Raw genomic sequence first — 18021 nt, 5'->3', positions numbered from 1 at the left:
TGCTTACAACAAATACAAGCAAATTATCAGCATCGTGCCAGGAATTCCGGTCAGCTTCGGCAAAGGATCATTATCTGAAAAACAACTCCACAGCTCATAAAAGCTGCAAGCTAAAGGATCTTGTGCTCCAGAGCGAGTAATCAACAGGAGGAGGACAGGAAGTGTGTGTCTAGAGGAGAAAAGGATTGGTGAAAAGATGAGTTATGAGGTGTGTGTGTGTGTGTGTGTGTCTTGGTGTGTTTACAATTCCAGAGCTGAAAAGTGTGACTGTAGCGAAGATATTGATCAGAGCACAAACTCGTAATGATGGTAAAAAGAACTGGGTTCGGCCGCAAGCCCAGTCTTTTGTGGTGCCTAAGGAGTCAACAAAATCTCAGACGGAGAAAACTTCAAAGAGTGGAAAAGTAGTACTAAATTGAGAACTGTAATGAAGTTAAAGGACAGCAACTTTTTTATTTCTTATCAAACTCTCAAAACACCTCTATATCAACATTTTATGGGGCATTTCAATTTTTGGTTTGGATCAACATACTGTTTAGTCATTCATACCTTGGGATCGGCAGTGAGAAGCTTGAAGGCTGCGTACACCTGATTCTCCTTTACACCTCCACCCAGGTCCAGGAAGTTAGCAGGCTTTCCACCATGCAAGTCGATGATGTCACATGTTGCCATAGCAAGGCCAGCACCATTAACTGTGGATACAGATCATTTTTCAGACATTAAAAATGAAAACTGCATCATTATTTCCTCACCCTCATGTCGTTCCAAACCTGTACGACTTTCTATCTTCAGTGGAACACCAAAGTAGAAAATCTTAAATAATGTGCCAGTCACTCTTTTGTACGAAATTACAATGAATGGAGACTGGAGCTTTCATGCTTCAAAAAGCACATTCTGTAAATGCTCAAACTTACACACTATATTCCAAGTCTTCTGAAGCTGTGTGATACATTTGTATTTTGAATAGATGGAAATCTAACTAGTTCTGACACTGATAACCAAAGCGTTCAGTGAGTTCTTTTAATCGGATAAGTGAGATTTGTGAAAGAATCACGTGGACCAGTTTTGTGAATTGGATCAATTGAATCATTGAAAAGACCAGACTCAAATGATTTGTTCATGATTCAGACATTGCTAACTCTGTCAATTTTTTTTTTAGTGAGCAACAATCTGCTCTTCATACAAAACTATAATAATATAGTATATATAAAATATAGTATATAAAATCCCAAGCCTCCGTTGCTATTTCCAACACATCATTTTAGAGCTAGCAAGGGAGGCTTCAGCCACTGATAGCAGTCTAATGCAGTTATTAATGCAGAGAGAGAGAGAGAGAGAGAGAGAGAGAGAGAGAGAGAGAGAGAGAGATTAAGTGTATGTGAATTACCTGAGTCTGTGTGTCTCTCAACAGTGTTCGACAGCAGCATCTCTACTAACAGCAAAACTGTAAGTTTATCTGCTGCAAGAACTGTGCTGTTATTATACTATGCTAGGGAATAATGTCATGTAGCTTTTAAGTTGTTAAACTATTTTACTGAAAAAATCGTATGAGCAATGCTGACAACACATTTCTGTGCAAGTGTGTGTGCGTTTGAGTGGGACAGAGACTGGGAGGAAGAGAGTATGTGCTTTCCGTATATAATAAAATTTAATTTTGTGGCAAAAAACAGAAATAATTAGTAGTTTTTATCCTTTTGTTTACTATATTTATTTGCTTGGTCATTGTGGGTTTTGGTTCTTTTGCTGTTGTAGTCTGAAATAACTGAAATCATTTGGAGAGGTGATATAGAACTGTAATGCGGTCAAACCTGCCTGGAACAACATTTCCCTGAAAATAATTGGAAACATTAGAACGTTCGTCAACCAATCAGATTCAAGCATTCAACTGCCCCGTAGTATAAAATTTTATAATATTCAATATAACACCAGAATATTCTTTTAAAAAATAATGTTCCATGGAAGAAAAAAAGTCGTACAGGTTTTGAATATGAGTAAATAATTATAGTACTTTAATTTTTACAAGCTAATGGCTTTAAGTTGCTTCCAAATCATGGACTCGTGTTATACTACAGCCTTAGCCATACAGCACATTTACAAGAAAAGCACAGGCAAAAGCAAATAAAAAAGTAATTTGAGATCCCAACCCCATTGAAAACACAACTCAGGCTCTAAATCTGCTGCCTACGGCTTTCTAAGGAAAGCAAATTGTGTTTGGCTAAAAGTATACGGGGTGTCAAGAGTGGTTGTAGTATCTGTGTTAGCCGGCCTGGTGAGCCCCATCTCGTGCTTTGAGCTGAACGGTAGCCAACTGATTCAGCCATTTCCTGCTCATCTCACCTCTCCTGGCTTCACACATCTCCTCTTATTCTGTTCTTCAGTGCTGAGTTAACGTGTTGGCACAGGCTTTGACACTAGACTCAATAAAGTGAAATTCAGCTGAACAGCTGTCGCTTTGCCAGTTTACAAAGCTTTTAAGGTGCGAACTAACTGCGAATAAATTGTGCGTGAGTGTGTTTGTGTCTACACGACAAGGTCAGTTAGAGTCACTTCTGCGCTCGTCTTGTCTATACAGCTCTTTCTTGGTGCTTTACTCTGAGAGCGGCGTGATTTATAATGAGGGACCACTTAAATGTGAAGACTAACAATCATCTTGGTTGAGTCGTTTTCCGGAAGATTCCTGCTAATTAGAGCCCATCGGTTCAGGCAGGTCCCTTATGGAGCTGTTAGAGAACTGCTGGAGATGATGGCTGGATCGGCGCCCATTTGGTAACACCTTCAACAAAATCCCGTTCTCAAGACTAAAATAAAAGCGTTTGAAACTACTAAGAAAAGCATGTCTAAAGCTGGATTTGAAATATCCCTTGAGACACGAGTGTGATGTTGAACAGGTTTCTGAAACCTTTGAAATTTGAAGAAGTTTTGAAGAAGTTCATCTGGTATGCCGTTTATCGTTTTATAATAACAAGGTAATGTATATATGAAGCATTAAAACAAACCAAAACAAGCTATGTTTCCGTCCAGTCCGATGTACTTGAGGTCATATTTGGCCGCCTCGGTCTCCGTGGGGTCGCTCTCCGCTGTGTCGTCCATGGCGAACACGGCTTTCTGTCTGAACTCAGCGTTGTCGTCAAAGTTGATTTTAGCATCAAAGCAAACGACTGTGGACAGACAGCAGAATTCAGTTAATCATATACTGGCATATATATTTATATTTTACAGCTAGTCAAGTTTCAGACCTGTCCAATTTGTTCAATGTGCTACCTTGATTATGTGGGAATATAGCACAAAGTTATCATATCACATTTGTGTTTTTCTAAGTAACTGTGAGCACTCTCCTAGTAAAATAAACTCAAGATATTGATAAAGCAAAGAGGACCAAGTATTTGTGGCTGTTGCCAACCAAGTTGCATCAAGATGATGTATCTTTCCAATGGCTTTTCAAAGCATCTGTTATTATACAAATATGGGGAGTGCATGTGGCAAATTGGCAATTGCAGGTCCTAACTGAATAATTTACACTGAGTGAAAGGGAGCTGCATATGTGTAAACACAGCCATATAGATCTAATGACAAATCTGCATTGTTACGACACGATCTTCACTGACACCATACATGCGTCTATATATCTAATTTTATACAGCAGGACTATCTTATTCAACAAACACAGATGCTGTATAAGAAAATTAGCTTGGGGAGTTTTCTGAGACTATCTTGGCTGTATGTGACCAGACCCAGCAACTCTCTCATTTGTAGTGTTTTGCAGCCTCTCGCTGTCTCCAGAGTCTGCAAGGACCCAGAACTCACTAACAAAGATAATCTCTGTAGGGAAGTACACTGGGTTCACTGAGCTCTTATCAAACTCAACTGTACACTGTTACCAGGAGATTTTTTTTTACTCACTTTTGCAGAGAACTGAGTCAAGCCAGCCAGACAGTAACAAAGAACTAGATCAGTTTTCTCCATCAAACAAACTGACAAAACAGTGTCAAAGCTGTTTTTTTAAAAATATATTTAATGAAAACATGCAGCTTGGTGACACATTTGAAAGTACTTAGTAAGTAGGGGAGACAGATTTTATTTTGTCACTTTTTGACAAGTAAAAAAATGAAAAGAGAATAAACAATGCATCTTAAGACAGCCAAAGCAATTTGGAGACTTTTGTTTTGAGGTTGCTGGAAAAATATCACTATTAAATGTCAGTGTCAGTGGTGTTTCCTAAAAAGCTCTATTATGATTTTAAGAGAGAAATCTAACAGACTCACATCAGCAAAAAAAGACACATACAATCAGAAATACAAAGACTAAAGAACAATAGAGAAATGTACAAAAATGAAATAAAATATAAAATAAAATAGTAACACTTCACAATAAGTTCTTATTTGTAAACATTATTTAATGCATTGGCTAACGTGGATTAATGAGCAGCAATATATATATAGTAAAGCATTTATTAATCTTTGTTAATGTAAGTTAATAAACATAATTGTTCATTGTTTGTTCATGTTAGTTCACAATGCATTAACTAATGTTAACAAATACAATTTGATTTCAATAATGTCATAAAGTAATGTTAAAAATGAACGTAAGATTAATAAATGCATGCTGGAAGGGAAGGGAAGGGAAGGGAAGGGAAGGGAAGGGAAGGGAAGGGAAGGGAAGGGAAGGGAAGGGAAGGGAAGGGAAGGGAAGGGAAGGGAAGGGAAGGGAAGGGAAGAACAGGAAAGAACAGGACAAGAAATGAAATGGAAGGCAATGAAATTAAATGAAAGGAAAGAGGAGGACAGGACAAGAAAGGAAAGGACAATACAAGACAAGACAAGACAAGACAGGACAGGACAGGACAGGACAGGACAGGACAGGACAGGACAGGACAGGACAGGACAGGACAGGACAGGAAAGGAAAGGAAAGGAAAGGAAAGGAAAGGAAAGGAAAGGAAAGGAAAGGAAAGGAAAGGAAAGGAAAGGAAAGGAAAGGAAAGGAAAGGAAAGGAAAGGAAAGGAAAATACAGAACAGGACAGGACAAGAAAGGAATGGAAAAAGAAAAAGAAAAAGAAAAGAAAAGAAAAGAAAAGAAAAGAAAAGAAAAGAAAAGAAAAGAAAAGAAAAGAAAAGAAAAGAAAAGAAAAGAAAAGAAAAGAAAAGAAAAGAAAAGAAAAGAAAAGAAAAGAAAAGAAAAAGTGGCAGCACTTTAGTGACGGCCCCTATGAGGACTAAATCATTTTGCCATTATGGTGTAGGGCCGAGATGATTTCTCTCCCCTTCTTTAATTTGACAGGCTAATACTGCAGGCATTACCCTCTCTGGACCTACTGTATGTAATTTCATACCAATAAACGTTACAACATCCTACATCATTTCCTAACAGGTACCTATAAAAAAAAAAAAAAAAAAAAAAAAAAAAAAAAAAAAAATTGGAAATGGTATTGGAAGTAGCATTTGGTCATATTAAAAACATATTTGTGCCAGTGTTCCGTTGGAGAAGCCCTGTAAAGTTTTGCTGAGGCAGCCCTCATATCCATGTGTTTAATATAACCATTAGTATGAAATGACATTTATCCTTGGAAGCTGCAAGGTCTTATTTGGATCTTTACAGGAGCTCTTATGCAATCTGTGAGCAAGCGTTTCTATCTGTCATTCATGCGTGAATACCCACACACACACACACACACACACACACACACACGGCTTACCTTGTCCCTCAGGTGTTTCTCCGAGTGGATTGACTTCGACTTGAGTGGCGTCGACTTTGAGGAACAGATCATAGAGTCGTTTAATCTGATCTGCAGCCTGTGACAGAACCACAGAGAGAACTAATTATCCCAGATGCACATTTGCAGAAGAGCTCTGAGAGCTTATGTAAAGCCTTGAAAACTCTCAAGCGAAAAAAACAAAACAAACATATATATTCCTTATTTGGGTAATTTAATGTACACTGTCCAATAATGAGGACGCATCTTTCACCGAACACTTGCTCTTCTGGTCAGAACGTACTTTGGGTCACTGCCAAGACAATGAGAAGTTGCCTTGGATAACTTCAAAAGTGACAGAAATTGATTTGGAGTCGGCAGAGCCAGCAGGGAGTTGAGTCGCTGTGGCAGTTAATGCGTCCCTGCTGAGAGGCACGACAATGTCCAGCGGCTCTCTCCAATTCTCCAGCGGCTTAGTAAATGAGGCTTACGTCAATTGGAAAAATGTGAAAATTGGCAATTGAGATGCCAGCTTTTGCCAGCTATATGAGATTCTGTAATACTTTGAATTCTGTACTTCTGTAAGATTTCGGATTTTGTGCTTTCGTAATTCCACTTTTTTGTAATACTGCTGTAAATTCTGTAACTTGTTATACTTTCATAACACTTTCATGGAACATCTCATATTATTTTTGCATTCTGTAATTTTGTGACACTTTCATAGATGATTCGTCCTTTAGTCACATTTTTTTTTAGATTTTGCAATGCTTTCATATTTGATATGTTTGTGATACAAAATAATATTTCATACATTTGTAACACTTAAAACTTTCATAGATTTCATACGTCCACAAAAAGATTTCAAACAGTTTCATTTGTCATAGATTTCTTAATATTTCATATTTTGTAACACTGTCATGGACGATTTCAAAGTACTTTTGCACTTTGTCTTTTGGTAAAAAAATTTCATGGATTTCTTAATACTTTCATATTTTATAATACCTCATACTTTTGCAACACTATCATGAAGAATTTCATAACGCTTTCATACTTTCTTTGTAACATACATTTTCATATTTTGCCTTTCTGTAACAATTTTGTAGATGTTGCAGCACTTCTGTAATTCAAATTCTAATACTTGCGTAGATTTCGCAATATTTCATACTTTTGTAACACTTTAGTGAAAATTGTTTAAAAGTTTTCATATTCTGTACTCTTGCAAATCATTTGCTATGAAACGTAAGCTTATTCGTTTCATCCTTTTACTGTGGATTCCATAATATTTAATACTTTTGTAACACTTTCAGGGAAGATTTCAATACAATGACAATGAATATTGTTGATTCATTTCTTAATATTGTATTTCATTTTTTTACTTCTTCTGTAGATTTTGTAATATTTTATATGATTTTCACACACTTTTAATTGAAGATTTCATATTTTCATACAAATAAATTCTTTCGTATATCATTTGTTCGTTATGCTTCCATAGATTTAGTAAAATTTCATACTTTTGTAACACTTTTATAGAAAATTAGATGATTTATAGTTTGTAACATACAATTTTTATATTTTGACTTTTTGCAACAATTCTGTATATTTTGCAGTACTTTCTTAAATACATTAACAGATTTTTCGAAATTCAATTTTTAGCAATACTTCTTTGTCCAAATAGGTCTTAATCATTGCAAACTCCTAATTTCCACAAAAAAATAAAGAGTAATAGTTACACGTTATTACATGTAAAGTGTATTTAAATCGATCTAGTTATGTTTAATCTTTTCATTAATAAAAGCAGCACCCGATCATTTCACAACAGCTGAGCTTTGACGAGAGGTAAAGACAGGAAAGATAACCAACTGCTTATTGCTCTACACTTTAAAGCACGTCATCCGAACAAAATCTCCTTTCAAAGCACTTAAGAGCTGAAATGACATCTCCCTTCCCCATAGCCAACGGAAGCTCTTTTGATAATGAGCGCATTCTGACAGAAAACATTGTAGCGCTGCTCTCATCGGCACGCACAGGCGAGCGCCGGCTCTTTGTCATATCGTTGAACTTCAAAGTGGAGAAGCTAAGTCAACTGCATCCCAAACATTCTAATTAGCATCGACTCAAATAGATGCTCGCAAAAAAAAAGGCGCGCAGAAAAGGGGCGACTTTACGAGAGCCAAACTGACAAGCTAGACATTTAGCAGCAATTTCCATACCGCCAAGCTTCTCGAATGTCTATGCGGAGAGAAATATACGCTTGTATACACAATTATGACATGAACTAAAGCAGATTCCTTTAAAGTGCTTAGCGTGATTGGACCTGTGCAGTTGGAAAATACTGATTCTTTACAAACTTTACCTGCCATTTGTTTTAAACAGGAATGTTTCTACTTCTAGATTTTGAAGGGAGGTGAAGTTCATTTTTTAAAATGTGCCCCTTTTACAAGGTTTCACAGATGTCCCAATACTTTGTGTCAACATTGTCAAAAATGTATGAAACCAAAACTAAAATGATCCTGAAAGTCGTATTTCCATATTTCACCTGCTATCAGTTCAACAATGTCTCATAGGCTCTGGTGGGATTTATATATAAAATAAAAAAAGCTGAAAAATGTAGTTAAAAATAAATAAAATATTTTAGAATTATACATTTATTTATATATGTTTGTTTGTATACAGTCATGGTCAGAATTATTGGCACACTTGGTAAATATGATCAAAGATGGCTGTGCAAATACATTGTTTATCCTTTTGATCTTTCATAAAAAAAAAAGAAATTGCAAAAATGTAACCTTTCATTGAAGTAAAACAATTTAAAAAGTGTGTGTGTGTGGGGGGGCACCCCAAAATTTTAATATATAGCACTAGTGACTAGGAGCATGAAATTGTCCAGACATCATGACTTCTTGTTTCGCAGGAGTTTAAATATGAGGAAACACAAATGCCAAAATCCCCATCACAATGAGTAAAACCAAAGAATATATAATTCTGATGTGCATCAAAAGATTGTTGAGCTTCACAAAATATTAAGTTGCTGTTTGAAAATAGCGAAAGCATTGAAAATTCCCATTTCCACCATCAGGGCAATAATTAAGAAGTTCCAATCAACTAAAGATGTTATGAATCTGCCAGGAAGAGGACAAGTGTCTATGTTGTCTTAATGCACGGTGAGGAGGAGACTTTGAGTGTCCATGGCTTCCCAAGGATCACAACTGGAGAATTGCAGAAATTAATTGAATCTTGGGGTCAGAAAGCCTCCGTTATATTTACATAGCACTTACATCACCACAAGAAAAAAAATCCTCTACTCTGAACAAAAACAAACTCCAGCATATTCAGTTTTTCAGACTCAACTGAAACTTCAAACTGGGTTTTATGGTCAGATAAAACTAAAAAGGAGCTTTTTGGCAGCAAACCCACCAGATGGGTATGGTGCAAACAGGGATAAAAAGTACCCCACGGTTAAATATACTACTGGATCTGTTTTTTGGGCCCATTTTTCTGCTGGAGGTCCTTGACATCTTGTTCAGATACATGGCATTATGGATTTTATAAAATGCCAACAGATAAAAAATCTAAACGTCTGCCTCTGCTAGAAATCTTATAATGGGCTGTGGTTAGATCTTCCATCAGGACAATCATCAAAAACAAACATTAAAATCAACACAAAAATGGGTCACTGTCATGGCCGTCCCTGACCTGAACCCTATAGAAAACTGAAGAGGAGAATGTATCAACATGGACTTGGGAATTTTAAGGATCTGGAGATCTCTTGTCAGGTGGTCAAAAGGAGGTTGCAACAAAGTATTGAATTAAAGGGTGCCATTAATTGTGGCCAACGTGTATTGGAGAAAAACATGCATTTCAAAAAGAGATTCCCCCCCCCCCCATTTTCAAATCTTTTACTTCAATGAAAGGTTAGATTCTTGTGAATTTTTGGAATAAACGATCAAAAGGATTAACAATGCAGATTTATCTTCCCAGGCTTCTTTGTTCATACCAAGGGTGCCAATAATTCTGACCATGACTATGTGTGTGTTTGTGTATTATATAAATACATACATAAATTATAACAGATTGACCTGAAAAACCATCCTGCAATCTTAGTTCATTCATTCAAGCGAATGCAAGATTGATCTATCTATCCATCCATCCATCCATCCATCCATCCATCTAGATATAAAGGCAAATATATATATATATATATATATATATATATATATATATATATATATATATATATATATATATATATATATATATATATATATATATATATATATATATATATATATATATATATATATATATATATATATATATATATTTGCCTTTATTTTTTATCTGAAAAATATAGATTTAGTGAAAATATGGAAGACCATAAAGAATCTCCAGTGCTAGAGTCACTCTGAGAAGCCTGAGGGTAAATGTCTTTAAATCTTGGAGATTTCAACTGATCGTTGCAGCAAATCTGGGCCCTTTTTATAGGTGGCGGTTTATGGGAGCGATGTAACAGCACAAATTGTTGATGGCCGGTGATTTCTGCTCAGGCCTATACACGTATAAGTAATGTTTAATGACTGTATTGGCAGAGTCATCATGTCCAGTACTCTCGCTTTTTTTTCCATGACAGAAATGGAGACATAGTGGATGGGGGGAAGGTGAGGTGAGGTGAGGTGAGGTGAGGGCCACTGTGCTTCTGTTACGACACACACACTAATGGCACAATCTCTTCGGCAGCAATTCAGGCCAAACCCATTACCTGTCTCTCCAATGGTCCTTTGAATCCCAAATTAGCTGCCATACGTAGTGCCTGGTCGTCTCGGACCCCTTCGAATATATCTATGACTTCCTGAGGCAAGAGATGGGAGAGAGAAGGCAAGAGGAAAACCGACCATCAGCTATAATTTGACACAAAGAGGATGTTCGTATTAAAATCAAGAGAGCTGCAATTAAGCGCTGGCATGCAGCCAACCTCAAATAAGAAAAAGACGAGAGCTGGAGAACAATGGCTTACGATGGCTTTCCAATTACAAGGCCATCTCTAAAAGATCACTCATACACAGAGATAGACACACAAAAGAAAGATAATGCATAAGACCAGATGTCACTAAGAGCTACAAGAAATAGACACAGCTTTTACATGTCTTAATATGAGGAAGACGTCCATTAAAGGGGACATATCGTACATCTTTTTTTTATCATATCTTTATTTGTGGTTCACTTATAATGGTAGGCATGGTTTTTATTTTTAAAAAAGTATCCTCTCTCTGACCCTCTGAAGTATCCTATCCTCCCCCTGACATTTTTTTTGCAGCTTTGCATTTAAGGCTTGTGTATAAACATGTATGCATCCTTTTTGACAAATTAATTTCCATAACATTTTGATGGCTTTAGTTGTTAAATAATACAAATGTAAAATAAAAACTTATTTAAATAAAATATATATTTTAAAATTATTAATTTTTGATACTTCTACAGAATTTGTAATATTTCATACTTTGTAACACTTTCGTGAACGTTTTTAAAACATTTATATGCCACATGTCCACAAACAGCTTCATATTTTTACACTTTTGAAGATTTTATTATATTTTCATATTTCCTCCATTTATAATAAGTCCATATATTTTTAAATATTTCTGACTTTGGTAACACTTTGAATCATTTCATAATTCTTTCATACTTTATAACATACAATTTTCATATTTTGATTTTATGTAACAGTTTTGTAGATTTTGCAGTACTTTTGTTCTGTATTTCATACAATTGAAATTTTGGCTTTATCAGAGAAATGTATTATAGACATTTCCAGAACTTTAAATCCAAATCTAGATTTCTAAGGAAGTTTAGTTTGAAACATCAAGAAGAAAATAGACCATTTTAACACAAAATCTCAAAGAAACTCAACTCCTACACCCTTTAAAGCCTTTTCAGTCAAATATAAGTGATATACCTTGAAGATGAGCTCTGGCGTGGTAGCAGCCACTTCCTCTATGTCCACACCACCCTGAGGGCTTCCCACCATCACAGGTCCATTACAGGAGCGGTCCATCAGGATGGCGAAATATGTTTCCCTGGAGATATCCAGAGCTTCTGCAACCATCACCTGCTCAGCACAAACACATCCACCAGGTGAGACGGCGATTCATCATTGTGTGTTATCTATTCATTATGGTGTATCAACAGACACTGGCTTTTTGAAGCAGGGCACAGGTTTACTGGCTGCAGGCCACTGCTGCTACTTCTAATACAAGATAATCAGCCATCATTAAACTCAATGAGAGATGGCAAGTGGATAAGGAGAGAACCACCAATAACAGGGTTGAAATAACAACTAATAAAAATGGAGGAGTGATGGAAAGGAAGTGACAAAAAAGAGGATGAGGGAAGGATGGATGAAGAAAAGCAAGGGAAGACAGAGGTGTGGGTGTTCGTAGGTTTGAGTTTTGCCCGCAACACAGTACAATCCTATTTCCCCATGGAAACATGCTTTCTCACCATTAGGTTTCTGTCACCTCTACACTGTCAAATAAAAGGCGCAAAGGCTAAAAACAAAACAAAACAACAATAAAAATAATTGATTAAATAAATTTAAGACACAGAATGCAAGTTTCGCCGCTAGAGGTCGCTTATTCAAAACAATAACAATTAGCGAATGCTAATGAGAGAAACCTGCGCAACACACCGGCCTCGAGTCCCATTGGGGATATAAGAAGGTAAGATGGCAGCGAAGGGTAAGAGAGAGAACCCGGCCTGGGACATTTTACGTTGCTGTATTTATTAGGCTAATATGTTGTAGTTGTCCACTGCTGCTTCTTTCATTATGTTGTTTATGTCTATTACAATTAAAGTTACATTTAACCCTCTGAGGTCGGCAAACGCGCTGGCGGGTTTTGCTGGATTTTCTCCACATTGTAGCACTATAAACTTAAATTACTCCGTCATTTATGGTCATACAGAAAAAAGAAATATAAAAAAAGAATCTGTGATATTTCTACTTTTGTATGTGTCCACTTACAATCAAATCAAAACATTGTGCTTTTGTAAAATAAAGAAAAAGGGTGTGCGTTCTGCCTCTCCGTCGCGGTGAACTTTTTTTTCTTGAGCACGTCTATAAACTGAAACAAAACTCAGCGAATACTTGTCACACATTTATGAGCCATATACCTTTATAAACATTTAAGTGTGTACTTTTAAATGATCGGATTCAAACTGAAAACAAATATTCTCTGTTTAAGTAATTTGTATAAAACCAACAAGATGTCCAGCTTCTCAAACGCTTCCTAATTATTTTTTATTTGACCACGCCCACGAGCGCAAAAGAGATTCACATGCAAATCTCCACATGGAACGCGAACGTGCTCCTTACCTCAACAACAAAGCACGAAAAACTTCACAAGTCTCTGCTTTTCGTCGAGTTTGAAAGGCGCACCTGAGCTTACATTGGATTTACCTCAGAAGAAAAAGAACGCGATTTGAAGACAAGAAAGATGTAAGGTAAGAAATTCTTACATATTAGTTTGTTATTGTTGCATAAATTTCACATTGCAGTTGAACTGTTGCTAGATATATGGTGAATATTATAATATTTAGACCCGTGTTTACTGTTACTGTGTTTGTGGATATCTGCTCAAACGTAGATATGTATATGGTAACCATAATGTTTTATATTTGAGCGCGATCGCGTTTGAATGTATCATATTTTGGATCGTGATCGCGTTTGAATGTATCATATTTTGGATCGCGATCGCGTTTAAAAAGCAAAACGCACCAAATGGCTTCATGTTTTTACTATTATCTAATTTCATATCATATTAACGAATGGAAACATTTGAAGTAACATGATAATCAATATATTTTTCTCTAGCTTGGTTGTTACTGAAATCTTTTGGAAGATTTGCTATAGGTTATTGTTATTATTATTTTATCCAGCACTGCGCATAGCCTATGCCTACAAGGCACAACAAACCTGGTGTTCATTATATTATATATTGTTGGAAACATTTGTGTGTGTGTGTGTGTGTATTCTATGAATTTTAAAAAGCAATTTTAACCAGAAAAATCTAAAATGTATTCCCAAAATCGTGCAGGCCTTTCTCTTGATATCAGTATGTTCACTTTTTTTTTTTCTTTCAGGGCCCAGATGCCACTGAGTCCTGCTGACTTCAACATTCACATGAGTCTCTGTACATGAACATGGTAAAGTGAAAATCAAACACCTTGGAAATGAAAGGTATGTACAATGTTTTTAGGAATGGCACAAAGGTCTCGGTCTTTGGATCATTGTTTTCAATAAGTGCTTTTTTGTCATTTGTTGTTTATCTTTTTAATTTAAAAGCCATTCTTTTGTAAATCTCCTCATTCTTTGTGCAAGGTTGCTCAGAATGACAGGGCCTGATAGCTCCTAATAGGGCCGTTAGGGGAGGGTCTTTGTCTTTCTCAGGTGTGAAAACAATACATATTAATGACCTCCCGCATAAAGCTTTCTCACACAAAACACGTCGTAAAATTTTTAAATCAATATATTGTCTTATCTGAATGAGCAGTCAGGGTGATTTTCACATAGTTTTAGAGCAAATATTCTAGGCTACGTCATACAATTTTCAAAAGTCTTGTGAAGAAATAATCAGTATGGGTTTCATGGCCTTATTTCAGTGAGAATTATTTTTTGTATTTTCACAAACCACGCATAAATGTCATTATCTCAAAACTACAAACTTTTACATACATGCTGCTGATATATTATTGTAGCAGAGTTTGTGCTTAATACAGTGTAATTAGACTTTAGCCATGAAAATGTCACAAGTAACAGAAATAACCAGAAATGTCAGAGCATGTCAGAACACCTCCAGGGCCCAGAAAACAGCTCAGACCCCAGAGGGTTAACGTTTGCTAGTTCCCGCCTCCTCCTTTCCTTTAACTTGAAATTTGTTAGTTACATTTGATCACTTAAATTCACATTATTTGACAAATTAAAATTGTGGGGTAACACAGCGCTTTTTTAATTAGTCAAAAAAATCATCCTAAAATACGTTTGAGTGCGTTGAAAGTTGTTATAACTTTACTCTGTGCATTCGCTCGGTGACTGGTATGACACACTTAAGCTAGATCGATATTAGAATATTATTAATAAAAGCTGGATAACTTGTGTTGCTAAATGGCATGCAGTTCATTTTAAAATATACTGTATGGCAGAGAAAATGCTGTATTACTGTTACTGTTAGGCATGGTACAAACATGTTACTCGCGGTAAATCAAGAAAAGAGAATTGAGCTATATAACAATGATTCATTTTATGTCGATAAAGGTCTCCAAACAGCTCACCTGTCTAATAAAACGCATAATATATTAAAACGACTTTGGTGTTTCCATGGAAATCGAGGGTAATACGGACGTGACGCCATTGACAGGCGACACAATGACAACGGGCTGTGGTTAAAACTGTGAATTTCTCTGGATTTAAACATTGTTGGAAACATTTGGTATAATGCAAGTACACAATTGAACAAAATATATAACAGTGTGCTAGTGGTTTTTCCTTTCAAAAGTTTGGGGTTGGAATTTGAAAGAAGTTCTGTTTTCTATTTTAATATATTTTAAAATGCAATTTATTCCTGTGATGGAAAAGCTGAATTTTCAGAATCATTACTCCAGTCTTCAGTGTCACATGATCATTCAGAAATCATTCTAATATGCTGATTTGATGCTCAAGAAACATTTCTTATTATTATCAATGTTGAAAACAGTGTGTATTTTTTTTTTTTTTTTTTTCAGGAATCTTTGAATAATAGAATGTTCAAAACAACAGCATTTATCTGAAATAGACTGAACTTTTAAAACTTTTGAATGGTAGCGTGATACATTGTACTTTGTTTATATACTAGCCTTTTTGATTTTTGCAATGTGTAATTGTATTTCACGAGCAAACTTTTCACTCATATATTGCTGCGATTAAGTATAACGACAACTTCTGAAGACTTAGAGAAGGGCACCAATTTTACAAAACATATTTTCTTCTCAATAAACCGATACTGAATTCTGAATTCATGAGGAAAACCTCATTATACAATAACGCATCCATGTGAGAAGGAAACCAGAGGGCTCTTGAATAGCAAATGTGACACGCTCTCAAATGCAGTGAGAGAAGTTTGTGGGGGGATGCCGCACGCTCGAGCTGGCATTTTCAAAGCATTTATTTATTTTTGGTTTGTATCCCACCTCTGTTCCTCCTCACCACCTCCCTTATGAATCTGTCCGACTCTTTCAGCCGTGCACTTCCACGCCCCATGGCTGTTTCTCAAGGAAAATGATAAAAATGTGATGGGGTCCTTTTGCAGAAAGTTTTTTGGCGGGCTTTTGAGAGAGGTTGGCGGGAGTAAAAGCGAGTGATGATAGGGAGCTCTAAGTTGTGTTTAAAGAAGAGAGGACAAACACATGGTAAGCGCAGGAAGCCATCATTACCTCCTGAGAGAGAGAGAGAGATGAACAGTGATAAACATACGAGGTGGTTGTAGGAGTACGCCGTTTGTGTGGGTGTCAGGCATCGAGAGAAGCAGAGAAAGAGGAAGGAAAATTATATTTCTGCTAGTTAGTGACATGGAAATGCCTATTTACCAACATTCCCTGCACACCGAGATCTGACTCGCATGGTTTATTCATCTCTATGACCTATGACACCTAACCTAAGCTAATTGCAAAACAAGGTTTCTTAAAAATAGAGCATCTTTAAATGGAACAGGATGATACAGCTTTCTCCTGAAGCCAAGAAGTCAAGGAGAGAGAGAGAGAAGAGAGAGAGAGAGAGAGAGAGAGAGAGAGAGAGAGAGAGAGAGAGAGAGAGAGTATTTTCAGCGGAAACAACATTATAAAGAAGAAATTATGCCAGAGATAAACAAGGTGCTCTCCTCCGTACCGTTTTTACTTTCACTCCTTCCTTCGGGGTCTGTTTGGTGGTCAGATTGAAGCCGAGCATCTTACCAGCTAACTCTCCAACAACAGCAGGACTGAAACAGAGAAATTTTTATCATTTTAATTTACTTAGTTTCATGCAACTTTCAAATGACAAATTCTTCTAATATATGTATCTGTAAACATTAGTGATGCACCATAATTTATAGGACGCATAATATCAAATAAATCGCAATAAGCTTTGTGCTTAGTTACTTTTGATAGGAAACAAACTCTTAGCTTTCAAATTATGTCAATTTTATAATGAAATTCAAACAATAAATATGATTTTGCCGATCTTTAATGTGGCGTGACAGATCGATGTAGCGCCTCAGTTCAAGCAGCACGTGAACTGATAATCACTTCCTATACTAGTTATAGCACGAAATAAACATGAATGAACATCAGAGTATGTTGAAAGATAAAGTACAACTTACTGAAATGTCTCATGCATCGTAATGGTTTAGATTTTTATTTTTTTTTAAGTTTCGGATCTGGTAACTCTGAGGAGCATTTTGCTAAATATATGCACTATTAAATATTCACTATATTTGTACTTAACCCATTGTCTTCATGACTTAATGTACATTTAAATAAATGTCATTAAAGTCATTACAGGCATCGTTTAAATGTTTATAATTCAACATCGAAGTGAAGTTAATTATAATTATATCATTAAAAAGTTTATATACATTTTAAATATTATTTACAACTGAGCTTTTACTTGAGTGTTAAAAAAATTAAAAAAAATGTTTGATTATTACAAACTATTTTCGGTTTCAGTTTTCATGCTTAAAACTTTAATTTCGGTTTCAGTGTTTTGGTAAAAAGAAAAAAAAATGTTGCATCATTAATAAATATTACTCATTGTTTGGGGGGGGGCCAAAAAAGTTTATTTATGGTTCTCAAAAAAACAAAGATTGTACCTCATATACAGTATGAAATAAACAATCACTTTTTTGTAGAGAGTACATTTTAACTTTTTTAGAATTGCATTATTAATTATAGAATTCTATTAATTTATACATCAAAACCACATTTTTACAGTGTGAATATGTATTTTTGATTACACGTCATTTGAACAACCAGTCAGTAACAGACTGATGTAAGTCTCTCAAACCTAAAATATACATCACAGCAACAAATCCTGATTAATTTTGAATCAGAAATGACTTGCGGTTCAGTGAAGAAGTCGCTCGGAACTCCGTTTGATTCAAACTGCTAACTCATAAACAATCCTGAATGTTCAGAGAATCTTTTTCACTCACGGATCTAATTTTCGCAGACCAGACGTCGCAGCTGAGCTCACGCTGTGTTTATTGTTGCGTACAGTATTCTAGCAAGATGATATTGGATGAAACTGCATGTGGACGCATGTTTTCCAGACTA

At 35.9% G+C, this 18021-nt stretch overlaps 1 protein-coding gene across 1 annotated transcript in view; it reads right to left on the bottom strand.

The window, feature by feature from the left end:
- suclg2 (succinate-CoA ligase GDP-forming subunit beta) overlaps positions 1-18021 on the bottom strand; it is a 127150-nt gene that overhangs the window by 58346 nt on the left and 50783 nt on the right. Inside the window, exons 4-9 of the mRNA XM_084100599.1 lie at positions 16598-16688; positions 11639-11791; positions 10445-10534; positions 5692-5788; positions 2997-3158; positions 550-692 (exon numbers count right to left, since the gene is read on the bottom strand). Of these exons, the coding sequence (XP_083956725.1) occupies positions 550-692; positions 2997-3158; positions 5692-5788; positions 10445-10534; positions 11639-11791; positions 16598-16688 (736 nt within the window). The remainder of the gene's footprint in view (positions 1-549; positions 693-2996; positions 3159-5691; positions 5789-10444; positions 10535-11638; positions 11792-16597; positions 16689-18021) is intronic.

The sequence above is a fragment of the Abramis brama genome, assembly GCF_963993115.1.
Source record: "Abramis brama genome assembly, chromosome: 23".
Lineage (NCBI taxonomy): Eukaryota > Metazoa > Chordata > Actinopteri > Cypriniformes > Leuciscidae > Abramis > Abramis brama.
Note: the sequence above shows the minus strand (reverse complement) of the source record. Positions and strands in the feature narration are given on the sequence as shown.